This window comes from Lithobates pipiens, unplaced genomic scaffold (genome assembly GCF_037356315.1).
Source record: "Lithobates pipiens isolate NorthernLeopardFrog02 unplaced genomic scaffold, aLitPip1_a1.2 Scaffold_22, whole genome shotgun sequence".
Taxonomy (NCBI): domain Eukaryota; kingdom Metazoa; phylum Chordata; class Amphibia; order Anura; family Ranidae; genus Lithobates; species Lithobates pipiens.
The window spans coordinates 299908941-299928793 of record NW_027507784.1 but is presented as its reverse complement, the minus strand read 5'-3'; the positions used below and the strand labels follow the sequence as shown (position 1 = coordinate 299928793).

General features: G+C 44.5%; 1 protein-coding gene across 1 annotated transcript in view; it reads right to left on the bottom strand.

Annotated features, from left to right (window-relative positions):
* The window catches only part of TEDC2 (tubulin epsilon and delta complex 2), a 96300-nt gene that overhangs the window by 19488 nt on the left and 56959 nt on the right, over positions 1-19853 (bottom strand). Inside the window, exons 8-9 of the mRNA XM_077449228.1 lie at positions 15843-15921; positions 9751-9871 (exon numbers count right to left, since the gene is read on the bottom strand). Of these exons, the coding sequence (XP_077305354.1) occupies positions 9751-9871; positions 15843-15921 (200 nt within the window). The remainder of the gene's footprint in view (positions 1-9750; positions 9872-15842; positions 15922-19853) is intronic.

Below are 19853 nucleotides of genomic sequence, written 5' to 3'. Positions count from 1 at the left end.
AGGCGAGTCCATCACAGGTCCCCTATGAAACTCTGAAGGAACCCTATATAAAAATGGCTGCTTAATCAACTTCGAGCAACAAAAAGTGTGCAGAGATTTTTTTAATGAAGATTGCATCCAGTGTGCAATCGAAACAAAACACAATTATAGTCAATTCAAATCTACGTCTAATATGCTGTAAAATAATCGCCCCTAATGATGTAATTTGTGACAAAATGCATAGGGCGGAGCTGGAAGTCTTCGTCTAGGAATTCAGCATACTGTCGTTTGTTGGATGCCGATCTTGCAATACTTGTAAGTGTTTTTAGTCACTACAATAAATGCTGCATTGAGGTTTTTACGCTATGCAAACTTTGTGCTCTTTTTTTTCTACCTTCCCAGAGTAGGGGTCTTGGGAGGGGCATATGGGCTGGGGAAATTACAGATCCTTATATACCGCTGACTATGGGGCATAAGTGTACTAGTGCTTTTGGCTTCCAATATACTGAGAGTCACATGTTCTCTGGCAAGTGAATACATGTGGTGTATTTGAAGCTAGCACTGGGTGTTTTCACATATTAAGAAAGTTTAAAGACACAGAACTTGCTCCTTTCTTTCAAGGACTTATTCACTGGTGCACAGACTCTATAGGCTTATTTTGATTTATTGCTAGTAGGCGTGTTTGATTATTGTTTTTCACATTGATGCACAAATTCAGTTTTTGATGCATTTAAAGCGGTCTTCTACGTTTTTTTTTTTTTTTTTTTTGGGACACTTAAAAAGGAATTAGCGTTTAAATAGTTTACTCACTTGTTCCAGGTTTGTTCTTTGTCCATTGCTATTTGGCAATAAAAGATTGATTTATAAAAAAGATCTACACCATTTCCATCTTGCCTGTGGGCATGTGAAGCCCACAGGCATTCTCTTCTGGGCTTCTATGACTTAAATCTCCCAGCATGCAACGGCCGTTCTAGCTTTCCGATCTCGCGCATGCGCAGTAAGGGAATATCGGAGCGCCGTCAACAGCTTCGGTTGCCATCGGAAGTCCTGCCCCATTGTGATGGCAACAGAGATAAAAATGGTTTCGTAATCCCGCGATAACTCTGGGCTGGCCACCGCCCAGACTCCTGGGATCAATGAGAAAAGATCCCAGGAGACAGTGAGAGTTGCGGAAATGACGAGATAGCCGCAGAAACCACGCCCATATCCGCAAGACACACATTCCGGAAGTAGAGAGAGAAGAAAGAAAAGAAAAGAAAAGGTAAATTTTAAACTAAAAAAACTAAAAATAAAAAAAGGGTCAGTTTTAGACATATAACATCTATCTGATCACATACAGCTTTTATATATAAAACGGGTGGAGCTCCACTTTAATAAGCACAGCATGATTTTGTCATAGTGAAATGAGCATTACAGCAACACATGGTAGCAAAGTGCACTTTTGTATGGTGCTATTAATTATAGCCCGCAAGTCTGAGGACATACTGTGAGTAAAGGACCTTGTGGGCTCCCCTGAGGTCAGAGTACTGCACTCATATATAATGGTGCAGATAGTGACACTGAGGTCATCAAGTTAATGCCTCTCTCTGCATCATTGACGATCGCCAACTCTTGGAGAATAGGTCAAGAGACCATGTATGTCACGTGACTGGTCTGAAGACTCAGAAAACCGGTAAGTAGAGAATTACAAAAAAAAAAAAAAAAAAAAGCATAAAACGGATGGATAGTTGAAGAGAGAAGCCTGGAGCACGGAATTGGATTTCAATCTCCTGAACTACAAAAACAGGCAAAGAAAAGGGGTTCCCAGATTAAGCGATCACAGGACCGATGATGTGCCTTCTGCCCAACAACAACGTTCAGATGGAAGACAAGTACTGAGCAGATAGCCCGTGCTCCCGGTATGCTTTCAAGGCTTCATTTTCTATTTTCATTGGAGCATGATAAAATAAAAACACCCTCACACATACATCTATATTGCATTAATAATAATAATACAAAATGGCTTAATCAGATCGTATTAATCTAGTAGCATCAGGATATGAATATAGGAGTATGAAATAAATTGAACATCTCCTGCAACCTGCTCTTTGGTCAGCATTTGAGGGGTTAAGAACATGCTGCACGCTTCCTGCCTGATTGAACCTAATGGAACCTCAGCGGGCTACAATTTAGGTGGGACGAGCAGCATGACTCACGCCATTTCTTTAATGCCACAGCACAAAATGAATCCGCCGTACACTTGAGAATAAAAAGCGAACTTCTAAAAATCAGTCAAGTGGCGGTCACAGTGACACAAGCTGAGAGTGATTAACTATCCAGCGAGGAACAGGAAAGTAGAATAGTCTAAATATTCTGTTACAGGCAAAGCCTATGCCTTCACATAATGAGGGTCCTGAGCAAGGAAACATTTAAAAGGGAATGCTAACTTTGTTAAGAAAAAAATGAATATAAATGATTGCTACCCAAACCATTTTTGTAATGCAATGCCCTTACAAAACTACCCTTCTTGTTAAATTCTATAATGGAAAAAAAAATCTTCCTTGCAATTATTGTATGGCATTTAGCATGTAGCCAGCATTTTCCCCTGAGCCCCCCCAATTCCTGTAACTAGCTCACTGTCTTTCCCAGCTTAAGGTCTAAGGCAGCCTGTTGCATGGCTTATGGCTTTCCAAGCTTTGTTGATAGACAAATTATCTTTGGGTAAGTGCTAAACAGCCATAAAGCCTGTGCCACACCTCTAAACTGAGGCTGCATTCACACCTGAGCGTAGCGTTTTCAAGCAGAAAATCGCGCAATTTTGCTGCGTTTTTTACCACGATTTTGTGCAGGGCAAAAGGTCACCAATGTTAAAAGAAGAAAAACGCCCAAATCTGCTCAATTCGAGCGACAAAAAAGGGTCGGGAACTTGTTTGAGCTTCAGGCGTTCGGCTTTAGGCGACATGGAGTGGAGATGTGAACCATCTCCATTGAGAATAATACATTTTTTTCCCCTCCAGCGTTTTGTAGCTTCAGGCTTCAAGCTACAAAACACTCAGGTGTGAATGGGGTCTTAGAGAAGGGAGCAGATCCTTCTCCTAAGTGGGGTGCAAGCTTATTTGTTAATTAGGAGTGACCTGCTCGGTTTTCTATGGCATTTCTATAGAACGTAAGAGTTTCCATTATAATGGCACAGGAAGCGTTATTTATTTCCCCAATGTAACTGATAACAGCACAGGCAAAGAGAAAAGGAAGTTATTATTAGGACTTCTAGCAAGATCTATGGGTATTAATTCGTCCAACAGATATAACAAAATGCTTGGAAGTTCCTTGTTGGGGCCTACCTACACTTTAAAGCCTTAAAGTGACACTAAAGGTTCGGTTTAAAAAAAAAAAAAAAAAAAAAACACATCATATCATACTTACCTTCACTGTGCAGCTTGTTTTACACAGAGTGGCCCCGAACTTGCTCTTCTTGGGGGCTCCTCCCCACATCCTTCCAGAAAAGGAGAAAGCAATAGTAGTTGGAACAATAATCAATTCGGGACTCGACTACGCAAATTCCCTCTACATAGGTCTACCTAAATACCAGATTGCACGCCTACAAGTTGTCCAAAACACTGCAACAAGAGTCATGGGAAAAAAAAAACCCTGGGAATCCATCTCCCCAGCCCTGAGGACCCTACATTGGCTAACAGTAAAGGATAGGATCACATTCAAGACCCTCTGCCTCACCCACAAATGCACACAAGGAAACGCTCCCAATCGCAACCTCAGATCCACTAACCAAAACCGCCTCCTCATCCCCAAGTCTCGCTACAAATCAAAGGGAGAACGAAGATTCGCAGTCCATGGACCATGGCTATGGAACGTTCTACCCACGAACATAGACATAGAAGAAAACCATCGGGCCTTCAGAAAAAAAAAATCAAGACCCACCTCTTCTAAGAAGCAGGACAACACATGATGGACCAAGTGATTTGAGGAAATTTAGTGCGCATTTGCAGTGCTCTCCCGGGGGGTTACCTTGCGGGCGTGCTCCTGAGTCCATCATTCGGTGTCTATAGATGCTGAATGCGGGACTTGGCCCCACCCCCCCGGAGCCCGCTTCATTGGATTTGATTGACAGCAGCAGGAACCAATGGCTGCACTGCTATCAATCTATCCAATCATGAGCCGAGAACCCCAGCCAGAGAGAGAGCGTCCCCGTGGGACAAGTTCGAGGGTTCATGTAAGTAAAACGGGGGAGCTGGGGGGCCAGTCACTGACAGGCGTTTTTTCACCTTAATGCATAGGATGCATTAAGGTGAAAAAAACACGAACCTTTACAACCCTTTTAAGCCCCGTACACACGGGCTGAATATCAGCTGGTTTAATATAGAAACTGGTTGACAATAGGCCCGTGTGTATGGCAGCCGGTTTCTGTCGAAGGGACATGACCTCACTTCCAGGATACATCAAGGAGGCCACAGTGTGAATAAAAACCTAAAAAAAACTGAGTCTAATCATTCTAGTTGACAACCATCCACAGTGATGAACGTCTGTTAAAGAGACCCTGTCAGCTTGACTTAAAGTGGTTGTAAACCCTTACAAACCACTTTGGCCTACAGGTAAGCCTAGATTAAGGCTTACCTGTAGGTCCAAGAAATATCTCCTAAACCTATACGATTTAAGAGATATTTACAAAAAGAGGCACCTCTGTCTACGGCGCAGGCGCTCTATCGCCGTTAGCAGCAATCCGTTAGTGGCGGCTCCCGTGCGCATGTGCGGGAGTGACGTCATCGCTGCTCCAGCGCGGTGAGTGACCGGAGCAGCAATACCCGGAAGAAGATGGACGCTCCGGACTACAGGGGACATCACTGGCTCCTGTGTCAGGTAAGTGACACATAATGGGCTACTATGTGATGCATAGTAGTCCATTATGCTTTAACTTTGCAGGGAAACAAAGAAGAAGTAAACCCATCAGGGTTTACTTCCTCTTTAAGTGCACTGTGCAATCTTTACCCAGCTTACCAAAAAAACAAAAAAGGACATGCTGCACAGTGTGTTGGAATCACTAGTAAGACCTCATCTGGAATATGCAGTTCAGTTCTGGGCACCAGTTCACCAAAATGAAATCGGAGAACTGGAGAAAGTGCAGAGAAGGGCAACCAAACTGATAAGAGTCATGGAGGATCTCCGCTATGAGGAAAGATTAGAGGAACTGAATTTATTCTCTCGAGAAGAGGAGACTAAGGGGGATATATAGTAAACTCGGTGTAGAGTTATGTACTTTAAGGTCATCACAGAGGACAAGGGGGCACTCTTTACAACTGAAGAGATTTAACCGCCACATACAGCAAGGCTTCTTCACAGTAAGAGCTGTGAAAATGTGGAATACACTCCCTTAAGAACTATTTATGGCCAGGTGAGTAGGTTGTTTTTAAAAATGCAAAAATATAAATGGATACTACCATTTAGCGGTAATAAAGCCATGGGTAGTTGTTCCAGGGATTATCCGATTTCCTCCTGGGGGAGCAGGAAGGAATTTTTCCCCCCACTGAAGCAAACTGGACTATGTTCAATAGGGTTTTGCCTTCCTCTAGATCAACTGTGGGTATAGAATTTCGTGTATGGAGTTTTTTTTATTTAAATATTTTTTTCTGCATAGGTTGAACCTGATGGACTTGTGTATTTATTTAACCTAACTATAAGTGAACTGGACTTTATTGGCAGTCTTTCTCATGCTGGTGTGATGGCAGTGGAGCCGTACCCTTGACAAATCATTGGCAGGGATGTCACTATCCCACAACCAGCATGCTGCCTACTTATGCTTGAGGATTGTGTCAAGATCTACATTTCAGTTCCCCACACTATCCATGGGGTTCTTCCATCTCTTTGGAACCATCTGTATTAAGGATGCATGGTTGTAATCAACCGTTTACCAATACTTTATGTACAAGCCAATTTTAACCATGTTCTTTTTTCTTAATAAATTGTAATTTTAATATAAATTTGGCCTAATCCTTGTGTACCGAGTCCTAATTTCACCAATATGCCGGGGGCATGTTTGGGGCAGCCCTAGGTATTCTTTTTCAATATCCCACTTTTGCTAAAGACGGACATTATTGCATATGGTGGCCATGTAGGGAAAAAAAATAAAAATAAAAAGACTGTCCTGCACTCACTTATAGAGTACACGAGGCCACAGTTTAGATTAAGGGTTCATTCATATTATGTATAGTGACCTGCCTTTCTCCAGTGTGGAAAAATGCAGGTCACTGCATATAATGTGAAGAAGCCCTTAATCTAAACTGCGCTGGGGTACATAGAAAACAATTATTTTCTTATGAAAAATAAAAGACCATGCTCAACACACCTTCAAAATGTAGGGAGATTAAAGCAGTTAGTCTAATGTTTGGTTATTGCAAACAAACAAGATTTTTTACAGAAAAAAAAAAAAAAAGAAAGAAGGAGTGCTATACCCCAAACAACTAATGATGTGAAAAAAATTATACATATATCTCAATCAATGCAATAGTAGTGCATAAATAATAGAACACCGAAATCTATTCAAATCATAAGTTATAAAGTCCGTTGCGTAAATGATATGAACCGTTAAAAAGTCTAAAAGACAGTTGTGACGAAACACGTAGAGAGTGGCCTACATGGTGACATCATCATGAACACCGATTGTTTTGTGTTTATGCTAGATGCTGGCCAGCATCTGTAAAAAAAAAATGTCTGCATTTTTCTGCATCCCACACACACACACACACACATATATACATATACACACACACACACACACACACACATATATATATACATATACATATATATATATATATATGCACCCCAGAAAATTGTTGCAATTACAAATATTTAGGCATTTTCATGTTTATTTCTTTTGTTTGTATTGGTATGACACAAAAAAAGTGTAATAGTGGAATGGCACTGTAGCTACTCTTCCTGGATGAAAGAGAAAATTTGATCAAAGATTTTGACAAAACTTACCCGAGGAAGCCAAAATCCATTTGGAAGAATGTGCTGTGGACAGATGACAGATGAAACAAAATTACAGATTTTTGGTAAAGGCCATCATTCTACGGTTTTCAGAGAAAAAAAAAAAAAAAAAAAAAGAGACGGGCCATTAACCACTTGATGCCCGCGCTATACCCGAAAGATGGCTACAGCACGGGCATCAAATGCCGGGAGGGGGGATATGGACGGCCTTCTGTTCTCGTACCACCCATGCACTCCCTTGGGGCTCGGCTAATCACAGAGCAATGTAAAGGGCCAATAAAGAAAAGAAGAAAGCCGTTAACCTACTTCTGTTAGAGGGACATTAGCAGGACTGGTGGGCACTTAGGGGGCCTATCAGTGCTCTCCAGTGCCACCTATCAGTGTCCATCAAAGCTGCCACTCAGTGCCGCCACCCAATGCTGCCTATCATCGCCCACCAGTGCCTCCTGATCGGTGCCCATCAGTGCCAAATCATCAGTGCCCATCAGTGAAGGAGAAAAATGAATGGTTTGCAAAATGTTATATAAAAAAACGTTAAAAATTTTTTCGGTCTTTTTTTGTTTGTTTAGCAAAAATAAAAACCCCAGTGGTGAATAAATACCACCAAAAGAAGGCTCTATTTGTGTGAAAACAAATGATAAAAACTTCATATGTGTACAGTGTTGCATGACTGCGCAATTGTCATTGTGTGAGAGTGCTGGGAGCTGAAAATTGGCCTAGGCAGGAAGGGGGTATAAGTGCCCAGTAAGCAACTGGTTAAAGAATACAGTCCCTACAGCCAAACATGATGGAGGTTCACTGATGTTTTGGGGTTCCTTTAAGCACTGGATGTCTTTACCGTGTCCATGGCATTATGAAATCTGAAGACTACCAAAGAAGTCTAGGGTGCAATGTGGGGCCCAGTGTCAGAAAGTTGGGTCTCCATCAGAGGATATGGGTCTTACAGCAGGACAAGGACCCAAAGCACACGTCAAAGAGAAACCAAAAATGGTTTAAGACAAAGCCCTGGGGAGTACTGAACTGTCCAGCAATGAGTCCAGATCTAAATCCCATAGAGCACCTGTGGAGAGATTTCAAAACAGCAGTTGGGGAAAGGAACCCTTCCAATCGGAGAGACCTGGAGCAGTGGGCGAAAGAAGAGTGGTCGAAAATTCCAGTAGAGAGGTGCAAGAAACTCACTGATAGTTACAGGAAGCCATTGATTTCAGTTGTTTCTTCAAAGGGGTGTGCTGCCAAATATTACATTGAGGGTGCCAATAATTTTGTCCAGTCCACTTTTGGAGTTTTGTGTGAAATGTGTCAGATTTGGCTTTTTGATTCGCCACTTTTTTATGTCATACCAATACAAACAAATGAAATAAACATGAGAACTCCTAAACATTTTTAATTGCAACAATTTTCTGGGGAAGTGGTGCATTATCTGACAGAAATGCAGGGGTGCCAATATTTTTGGCCATGACTGTGTGTGTATAAATAAATTATATATATATACACATATACACATACACACACATACACACACACACACATAAGCAGTGTGAGGCACTAAAAAGCACATTACACCGCTCCCTTAACCGTTCAAGGACCGCCTCCTGCACATATACGTCGGCAGAATGGCACGGCTGGGCACAAGCACGTACCTGTATGTTGCTCTTTAAGTGCCCAGCCGTGGGTCAGGAGCGCGCCGTTGCCAGGGCGCTCCCAACCCGGTCCTGATCTCCGTGGCCACGGGACCAGCGGACCCGATTGCCACTGGTGTCCCGCGATCGGGTCACAGAGCTGAAGAACGAGGAGGTCTGTGTAAACAAACCTCTCCCCGTGCTTCCTACTGAGCCTGTCACTGATCGCCTGTCTTATAGGGAAAGACGATCAGTGACGTCAGATGCCAAGCCACGCCCCCTACAGTTAAAAAAAACCGCACACAGACTCACAATTAACCACTAGGGGGCGGGGAGGGGTTAACTCCTTCACTGCCAGTGTCATTTACACAGGAATCAGTGCATTTAAATAGCACTGATTGCAGTATAAATGACAACGGTCCCAAAAATGTGTCAAAAATGTCCGATGTGTCCACCATAATGTCGCAGTCATAATAAAAAAAATAAAAAAAAATAAAAAAATTGGCTGATCGCCGCCATTACTAGTTAAAAAAAAAAAAAAAAAATCTATCCCCTATTTTGTAAATGCTATAACTTTTGCGCAAACCAAACGCTAATTGCTATTTTTTTTTCCCCCAAAAATATGTAAATATGTATCGGCCTAAACTGAGGAAAAAAAAAAGTTTTTTTATATATATTTTTTGGGGATATTTATTATAGCAAAAAGTAAAAAATATAGATTTTTTTTCAAAATTGTCATTTTTGTTTATAGCGCAAGAAATAAAAACCGCAGAGGTGATCAAATACCACCAAAATAAATCTCTATTTGTGGGGAAAAAAAAGAACGCCAATTTTGCTTGGGACGACGTTTGCACGACCGCGCAATTGTGAGTTAAAACGACGCAGTGCCGAATCGCAAACAGGGGCCTGGCCTTTGGCTACAAATTGGTCCGGGGCTTAAGTGGTTAAGGAACTGACATTGACAGCCACCAGCACGGTAAAACGCCATGCGGGCCAGTGTGAACCTAGCCTAAATCCGGCACTCTCTCTTTAAAACGTAAATAATTAAGACATCTTTCAAATGCTGATGGATCTGAAGCTGCTCATGAACTCCTGCAGTCTCCATTTTTCATCGATGCAGCGATCGAAGTGCTGTTATGAAGCGTCTGTCATCTGCAGGCGGCGCTCTCACCTGATCCTTGCCGTGTCTTGGCCGAGTCTATATATTCCTCAAAGTGCTTGACTGCTCTCTGCAAGCGTGCGCTTTCCTTTTCTATCTCAAACAAGCTTAGCTCGGGGCTTTCCGGTATAAACTGATAGATAATTAAGGAAGACAACCATCAGCATGTTAAAACTTAATCGTACACCATTTTCAGCCACATCTGTTAAGGCAATAGAAACCTGTGGCTCACCAGATGCTAAAAAGGAAACTCCTTTCATGTACGTCTAAATCCTAACTAAACGCCTTTCGGTTTGTAAAACACTGTGTATCAAACAATTTCCTATTTTTCAAATAAAATACTTGTTTTCACCGTATTTTTTTTTTTCGCATTTCAGTGTTGCTGATCTACAGCCTCTTTGCAGCCACTTCCGGTCTACAGGCACTCCATCGATGGCTGCATGGCATTTTTCAGGGTGGGTTTCCTAATGGTGACAACTGTGGACTATGCTTGTGTATGAAAACAGCCACCTGTAGTCTCCATCAAAAGTCTGTGTGTGGGAACCAGTCTGGTATTTATTGCTGTCTGTGAGCTTGCTAGGGATAGGCACGGGAATGAAAGAAAAACTCTGGGTTGTCGCTAGAAAAAGCATAGAAGGCACATCTTGGAATGGGGACACTCGTTCTGCTGACAACAGTCTAATGCCCTGTACACACGGTCAGATCGGCGATCGGATCTTATTGTCGGAAAATCCGATCGTGTGTGGGCTCCATCAGACTTTTTCCGTCGGAATTTCTGACACACAAAGTTTGAGAGCAGGATGTAAAATTTTCTGACAACAAAGTCCGATCGTTTAAATTCCGATCGTGTGTATACAATTCAGATGGACAAAGTGCCACGCATGCTCAAAATAAATTACGAGACGAAAGCTATTGGCCTCTTAATAATCCTATTGTACGTGTTCTACGTCACCGCGCTCAGAGCGATTGGATTTTCCAACAACTTTGTGCGACCGGGTGTATGCAAGACAAGTTTGGGCCAAAATCTGCCAGAAAAAAAAAAAATCTGACAGATTTTATAGTCGGAGTGTCCAACCCTGTGTACAGGGCATTAGAGGGCATTTCTCTTACTTCCTGCTGTGTCTACAGGATGGGAAGTGAAGGCGAAACTCCAGACAAAATAATATGATAAAAATGCATAGCCAATTAAAAGAAAAAAAAAATACAAAAAACAGCTTTTGCGGCAATATGTACCTTCAATACAGAGATATCCCTGTCTTTTTCGTTTTGGATAAAGTGTGGAAGGGAAAGACTTTGTCAAGTTTTTATAGTGGTTTGTCCCTATGGGGTATATTCACCCTCTCCATTTGTACAGGCAGGGCCTCCATCAGGGGGGGGTACAGCCCATACACATGTAGGGGGCCGGGCGGCCCGATGTACCTGGGCCCCTACCAGGGTCGCCTTACCCTGCAGCGATTACTCTCAGCATCCACACAATGGAACATACAGCTTCTTTACTTTCAGCACTTCAGCATGGAGGAAGGAAGAGGAGGAAGGATCAGGTGCTTCCTATGTGACCTGCACAAAGGGATGGAGGAGGAAAAACAGCTCAATGACAGCCAGGCAATCTGCATATTTCTGGGCAATCTAATCCTCTGTAATTGCGGCATTCTAATCCTATCTCAGAAGAGGAAGGGGAGAGGGGATGGATCTCCTCTTTGTATACAGATCACAGGGGAGCCCACAGATCCCACTCATTTACAAGATCGGGGTTCAGTGTATCAGAACTATCATCAGAAATAATAAAAAGTCACTCTGATATTTATTCACGAGCAACTAATGGAAGAGGATGCATAAGCAGTATATAGGATCAGTATATTGTATATGAGCAGTATATATGGGCAGAAGGAAGAGGAGGAGGAGGAGGAGGAGGAGGAGGAGATGAGACCGGAGGAGGATGACGTGGGATGGAGGAGGAGATGAGACCGGAGGAGGAGGAGGAGGAGGAGGAGGAGGAGGAGGAGGAGATGAGACCGGAGGAGGATGACGTGGGATGGAGGAGGAGATGAGACCGGAGGAGGATGACGTGGGATGGAGGAGATGAGACTGGAGGAGGAGGAGGAGGACGTGGGATGAAGAAGGAGATGAGACCGGAGGAGGAGGAGGACGTGGGATGGAGGAGGAGATGAGACCGGAGGAAGAGGAGGACGTGGGATGGAGGAGGACATGAGACCGGAGGAGGAGGAGGACGTGGGATGGAGGAGGAGATGAGACCGGAGGAGGAGGAGGACGTGGGATGGAGGAGGAGATGAGACCGGAGGAGGAGGAGGACGTGGGATGGAGGAGGAGATGAGACCGGAGGAGGAGGAGGACGTGGGATGGAGGAGGAGATGAGACCAGAGGAGGAGGAGGACGTGGGATGGAGGAGGAGATGAGACCAGAGGAGGAGGACGTGGGATGGAGGAGGAGATGAGACCAGAGGAGGAGGACGTGGGATGGAGGAGGAGATGAGACCAGAGGAGGAGGACGTGGGATGGAGGAGGAGATGAGACCAGAGGAGGAGGACGTGGGATGGAGGAGGAGATGAGACCAGAGGAGGAGGACGTGGGATGGAGGAGGAGATGAGACCAGAGGAGGAGGACGTGGGATGGAGGAGGAGATGAGACCAGAGGAGGAGGACGTGGGATGGAGGAGGAGATGAGACCAGAGGAGGAGGACGTGAGACCGGAGGAGGAGGAGGACGACGTGAGACCGGAGGAGGAGGAGGACGACGTGAGACCGGAGGAGGAGGAGGACGACGTGAGACCGGAGGAGGAGGAGGACGACGTGAGACCGGAGGAGGACGACGTGAGACCGGAGGAGGAAAACGACGTGAGACCGGAGGAGGAGGAGGAGGACGACGTGGGACCGGAGGAGGAGGACGACGTGGGACCGGAGGAGGACGACGACGTGGGACCGGAGGAGGAGGACGACGTGGGACCGGAGGAGGACGACGACGTGGGACCGGAGGAGGACGACGACGTGGGACCGGAGGAGGAGGAGGACACGGGATGGAGGAGGAGGAGGACACGGGATGGAGGAGGAGGAGGACACGGGATGGAGGAGGAGGACGACACGGGATGGAGGAGGAGGACGACACGGGATGGAGGAGGAGGACGACACGGGATGGAGGAGGAGGACGACACGGGATGGAGGAGGAGGAGGACACGGGATGGAGGAGGAGGAGGACACGGGATGGAGGAGGAGGAGGACACGGGATGGAGGAGGAGGAGGACACGGGATGGAGGAGGAGGAGGACACGGGATGGAGGAGGAGGAGGACACGGGATGGAGGAGGAGGAGGACACGGGATGGAGGAGGAGGAGGACACGGGATGGAGGAGGACACGGGATGGAGGAGATGGAGGACACGGGATGGAGGACACAGGATGGAGGAGATGGAGGACACAGGATGGAGGAGATGGAGGACACGGGGTGGCCCAGGCCTAAGCTGTATAAGGGGCCCCAAAATTTCTGAACGCCGCCTTACTGGTGATCATTGTCATCAAGAAAGAAAATGAGGGCCAACATTTTAGAATTATCCCCAAAACATGGAGGGGAAATCTTTCAATAGGGACACCTGATGCAGGACAAACTATCTTAATGTAGAATAGGCAATAGTAATGTGCAGGAAGGAACTCTGATGTAAAACGGAGGCTGTGATATGCAGGGGCATTGATTTGAAGAGGGAATCTCTGGTGTAAAGAGGTGAACTCTGATGGCGCGGGGGGGGGGGGACGACGACTCCTCATGTGAAGGGGGAGTTTCAATACCAAGGGGGGGGGGGGGGGGTGGAGAGAACTCCTGATGGTGAAAGGGTAGCTTCAATGCCAAGAGGGGGAGAACTTCCAACGGCAAGTGGGAGAGCTTCCAATGGCAAGGGGGGGAGGGCTTATGACGGCAAGGGGGGGAGGGCTTATGACGGCAAGGGGGGGCTTATGACGGCAAGGGGGGAGGGCTTATGACGGCAGGGGGGGAGGGCTTATGACGGCAAGGGGGGGGAGGGCTTATGACGGCAAGGGGGGGAGGGCTTATGACGGCAAGGGGGGGGAGGGCTTATGACGGCAAGGGGGGGAGGGCTTATGACGGCAAGGGGGGGGGAGGGCTTATGACGGCAAGGGGGGGGAGGGCTTATGACGGCAAGGGGGGGGAGGGCTTATGACGGCAAGGGGGGGGAGGGCTTATGACGGCAAGGGGGGGGAGGGCTTATGACGGCAAGGGGGGAGCTCTGATGGCAATGGGAAGAGATGACCTCTGATGACAAGAGGGGACTTACGATGTAAAATTTGTTCCCTGTACTGTTTAATTTATTTATGTTTCAATAATTTTATTATTTTAAAGTTTTCAGAATACAAATCACACAGTTCTCGACATTTCTTTGGATATTACACGGTGATTATTACATTGCATACATACACTTGCATAGGAAATCCGTCTAAAGTGTCAACAATCGCCCGTTTTGCTTTCATTGTCCACTGTTTGGTACTGTACAGCCACAGTTTTTTAGCCTGCAGTAAGGTAAGCATGTTTAACTTTATGTGCAAGCTCTACGAGCAGGGCCCTCCTGTTACTTTTGTATTTTACTGTAATTGTGTTGTCCCCCCCATACATTGTAAAGCACTGCGTAAACTGTTGGCGCTATATAAATCGTGTATAATAATAATAATAATGGGGCCTTTGCTGCCATACCCATCCTTGCCTTGCCTCTGGGCTGAGACAGGCTCCATCCTAGGATTCTATGATATTTGGGGGGCCACCCCCCGACCCGCGACACCGGCCTTACCACCTAACAGTGGGGGCTATCGACCCAGGCCGCAGGTGTGAGGTCCCCCCCCCCAGTCATTGACAACTTCAACTCGTCGAGAACAGGGAGGTTATTGGTCATTAACTAAGTGAAGAGGGGGGAGAGTAGAAAATAGTGAAAATGAAGTTGGGAATAAAGAAGGGGGAAAAGAAGGGGGAAAAGAAGGGGGAAAAGAAGGGGGAGGGGGGAAAAGAGGGGGGGGGCATAACATTGCATAGTTCGTTTAAGAAGGGTCCTCGGTTGGTAGGGTCCGAGGGTCGTTTGTCAAATATCTGATCCATGGGTCCCATACTTTATTAAACATTTTCATTCTATCCTGAACTACTGCTGTAAGTCTTTCATTCAGCATTAATAATTTATTTAAATGTTATTCATTCATTTATAAAAACGGATATGCTTTGGCCTGCATGCATTTGTAAAATATACGATGTGGCCCTCTGAAAAGTTTGGAGACCCCTATTTTAGATAAACTAAAATATTTTTTTTTCCACCCTTCTCCTTAGATTTTTTTTTTTAGGCTCACTATGGTCAAAAAATATTGTCGATTTATCAACTGTTAGAAAATTGAACAAACATTAAAATGATAATTTTCTAACAAGAAATCCAACCATGTATGGATTTACAACTTCTTCAAACTCTCTGTCTGCTTCAAGACTTCTCAGATAGAAGGAGGTGATCTCAGGCTATACCTGAAGGACGCATCTTACTTCCAGCCTCCCTCTAATCATCACTGGCAGCCCAGCTAATGAAAGAATCAGATGTTCCAAACTTAACCATGCAGGCCACGCATCAAGCATATCCCTCCTTCGGCGTTATTGATAAAATACCATTTATTCAACTTGAACACTGCGCAAACTGTTCCTTGTTCCCGGGGCCGATTACCTTTATGTATTAGTAATTGTTCTAGATCGCTTAAATCCCCTCTGAACATTCCCAATTAAAAATGTAATAGAGCCATCGCAATCATTTTGTTGAAGACAAACGTCAACATGTATTGACATGCACAGTCACGCCGAGGCCTGCTACAGCTGTTAACCTGCAGTTAGTGAGCCTGAAGAGAGAGAGGCAAATATTACCATAAATTAATATCGGCAAATGCAAACAAAGACAGATTTAACGGCCCTATAAAAGTCGCCGTCACGTGTTATGTGTGGAGTGCATTCACAATGTGACAGACTGGTCAGCGGGATTGTACATCTGTTAGCCACATCTGACTACAAACGCTGCATTATTCTCCTAGGACCATCAAATGGCCTCTTACGTCAAGCAGCAGGAAAAGGATACTGTTGTTTGCAGCTGCTGGATAAAGGAGGGCCTGGAAGCAGGAACACGGGACTGAATCTCAAAGTATTTCTCCCACAATCTACAAAAAGACAGGAAGACAGTATAGTTATCGAGGCACAGAATGAATGCATGTAATTTCCTTACAGCCCTCTCTTTGGTGATCCTGATTGGGAGGAACAAAAAAGGTTTTGATGTTGGTCCTATACGGAGACCCTGAGCATGACCCCGATGTCAAATACGACACTGTAAGGAAGTAATAAACAATGCCATTTTTCTTTTTTTTTTACGTATAATTGTTCAAGAATGTGTCTACAGGTTCTTGGCATTGAAGTTATGGCATCCTGTCTACAGCAAGTGTCAACAGCATACCATACTCCAAAACAATGTACCAAAATTACATTACAAAAACATCTCCTCTTTCTTGCTATCTGGCCCACATGACAATTAGGCCTCATTCACATGGAGCATATGCATTCATAACCAGCGTGATGGCTGCGTACCGCGTGGGGACGCATGGTGTTCTGTGCATCCCTGTGCAGGCAGTCTAGTCAAAGTCAATTGGGACGCAGCAGCTGCATGGATATAGTCAAAAGTCAAAATTTGGCCTGCAGACAGGAAAGGATGCATGTATCCAAACGCACAATGTCTGCATTCAGATCTGTGCACCCACTTCTATAGGTGAAGCTCTCTGGTGGATGCAGATGCAGCAAAAAGTGGCACAGCATACAGGATTTGTCTGCTTGGCCCTTAGGGGCATTTATTAAAACTAGAGCAGACAGAATTCGGAACAGCGGTGCATGGCAACCAATCAGGTCATAGCTTTCATTTTGAAAGCTGAACAAGCTGATTGGTTGCCATGCGCAGCTGTTCCAAATTCTGACTGCACCAGTTTTGATAAATTCTCCTCCCTGTGTTTTACATTTTTTACTCCTGACTACTGCACACTACGTACAGCACATTCTTTGTTAAAGTGGTTGTAAAAGCTCAACATTCTATGCATGAAGGTAAAAAACCTTGTGTGCAGCAGCCCCACCTAATTCTTACCTGACCCTCTTCTCGATCCAGCGAGGTCCATGAGAGCCTTGGCTGTCCCGGTACTCACACTCGTGATTGACTTTTGGCAGCAGCGGGAGCCACTGGCTCACACTGCTGTCAATCACAGCCAGTAAGCCAATTAGAAGATGGAAGGAGCAGGTTCGAGCCATGGCTCCCTGTGTGAATGGACACACAGAGCCACGGCTCAGAAACACATCTGCTTTGGTGCCCCCATAGCAAGCTGCTTGCTGTGGGGGCACCCAAAAAGAGGGGAAGGGCCAGGGGTGTTGATGAGCGACCCAAGAAGAGGAGGAGGTTCCACGCTGCTCTGTGCAAAACCACTACACAGAGCAGGTAAGTATAACATGTTTATTAAAAAACAAACAAAAACCCTTCAATATCACTTTATAGTTAGCTGTGTGTAGTAAAGATTATGCAATAGAACAGTTTTATTTTAATAAAATTAGTATACTGAGGTTTGCACTGTTTGTTACATAACTCGCATATGGCCCTTTAAGCCTCTCCCACTGTTGATGCAATTTGACCACATCCACAGTTTTGGCGTGGTGCTATAGCTATATAGCCACATACCATTTTTCTTGGGGGGGAGGGGGGTGTCCAGCCCTGGGTGTCAGATATGCTAGCTACACCACTATGTGAGAAGACAGTCCTTAACACCAGCTAAGCTCCAAACAGAGAAAAATCAGAGCTAAGACAAGGCCCATCTCCAGAGGAGGAGCAAAGGGAAGCCGGGAGGAAAGAGAATACCTAGTACTTCTAAATATGGACGACTGTATGGTTATTCCTCTTCCTATCATGTGAAAGTGCTGGTGCTTAGTGGCTGGCCAAGCCCTGTCTCATGGGGCAGGGAAACAGTCCTCAACCTCGTTTAAGCTCTGAAAAGTCAGAGCTTACACAGTGCTTACCTCCATCAGCAGAAGAACAAAGGGAAGGCAAACATGTGCTGCTATGAAGTGAAGCCACTGCTTTGCCCTCCATTAACAAAGAACAGGTTCAGTTTATAGGTGTACTGAAATTTCTCCAATTTCACCAATGATCAATACCTTTGTTTTGAATTGAACCAAACAAAAAAATAAAAAATCATTACAGCTAGATGTGGATATGAAATAACTAGCTTCCTTGAAATGTTCCTGGGCATTCCCAACATTTGTAATCTTACAGTTTGCCTTTTGTGGCATAGAATCGGTTCCATCTTTATAGATAGGATATATTTTATTATTATTTTTTTAAATGCATGTATTTTTAATTTGTTAACCTGGAGGAAACACCCTTCCCCATCTCTGGGAGACTAGAAGACTCAAATTGTTACTCTTCATAATCTCACCCATGATCATACAGATCACTCACATTTTAGTTTGGGGCCAGTGACCACCATCTACCTTCGTAAAACTGGAAAAGAAACTGCGCTACGGTATAGAATACTAAATGTGTTACTACAGAAGGTCTATAGAGACCTATTGGAAGCTGCAACTCTACTGTACAACATAAATACAGAAAACAAACAAGGAAAAAATTATGAGTTGCGCTAAACTAGTGAAACAAATAAATTAATCGGTGGCCTCGCCAATAGAAACGAACCACGCTGGCCGAGAGTTAATCAAGGGCAACGCGAGTCTGAATCAACACTGGATAGGCACACACAGTGAATAATCAAAACGGAATAATTAAAACCTACTACACACAACAAATCACGTATACAAAATCATAGCAACCAGTGACTAAAATATACACAAACTAATAGAAAATTATATAAAATGTGTAAATGTGAAAACGTATTATCCCTTTAAATATAGTCCAAAATGAATAGTATGCACCCATGCGTGACAAAGTAAAAATTAAATAAAAGTCCATCCAGAAAAATTCTTCAAAAATGTGAGCTGTGTCCAATCCACCACCACTGTGTAAAGATTCACTTCTTACTGGAAGTCTATGACCCCCCATTACAGAGGATCACAGAGAGCATAAGATGGTATTGCAATCTCCCAAACCCTCAGACCATCCCGCTGGTTAGCATATTCTCCACAACATGAGGAATGGACCAATATTCTCCAAATTGTCTCACAACGATCAAGGCTCATAGATGGATGTAGATCTGCATGAAAGGATATAAAGGCTCTGATAGTGTAAAACCTTAGATTTATTGTAGTAAATAAAATAACATATTGCACTTACAAACACATGGATGTCACAAGCCTTAATTTCGGTGCTCCGGCCGGAAACGCACAAACAGACCCGTCCTTCCTGGATCCTATCCCCAAAAACACAAGGTGACGTCAGCGCGTCGCTCCACCCTACGCGTTTCGTAATAGAGTTACATCGTCCAGGGGCACGCTCTTTACACAGTGGTGGTGGATTGGACACCGCTCACATTTTTGAAGAATGTTTCTGGATGGACTTTTAATTTTCACTTTGTCACGCACGGGTGCATACTATTCATTTTTGGGCTATATTTAAAGGGATAATACTTTTTCACATTTATTCATTTATATTCATTTTCTATTAATTTGTGTATATTTTAGTCACTGGTTGCTATGATTTTGTATACATGATTTGTTGTGTGTAGTAGGTTTTAGGTACTCAGTTTTGATTATTCACTGTGTGTGCCTCTCCAGTGTTGATTCAGACTCATGTTGCCCTTGATTAACTCTCGGCCAGCGTGGCTTGTTTCTATTGGCGAGGCCACCGATTCATTTATTGGTTTCACTGGTTTAGCGCACCTCATAATTTTTTCTTCACCATCTACCTTTGTTGTTCCAGAGTTAAAGTAAATGCCGTGAATGATAACCATCACAGTTGCTTTCAGCCGAACTGTCAAGCCATCAAATGGTTGGTGTCATAACTGATCACATGTGCAGCACCAGGACAACAGCAGATCAAACAGAGGCCAAGATGGCAGCTTCTTTGGCTGTAAAAGGAGAGGAGGCATAAATCCATTTCAAGGTATCTTTGATTCTA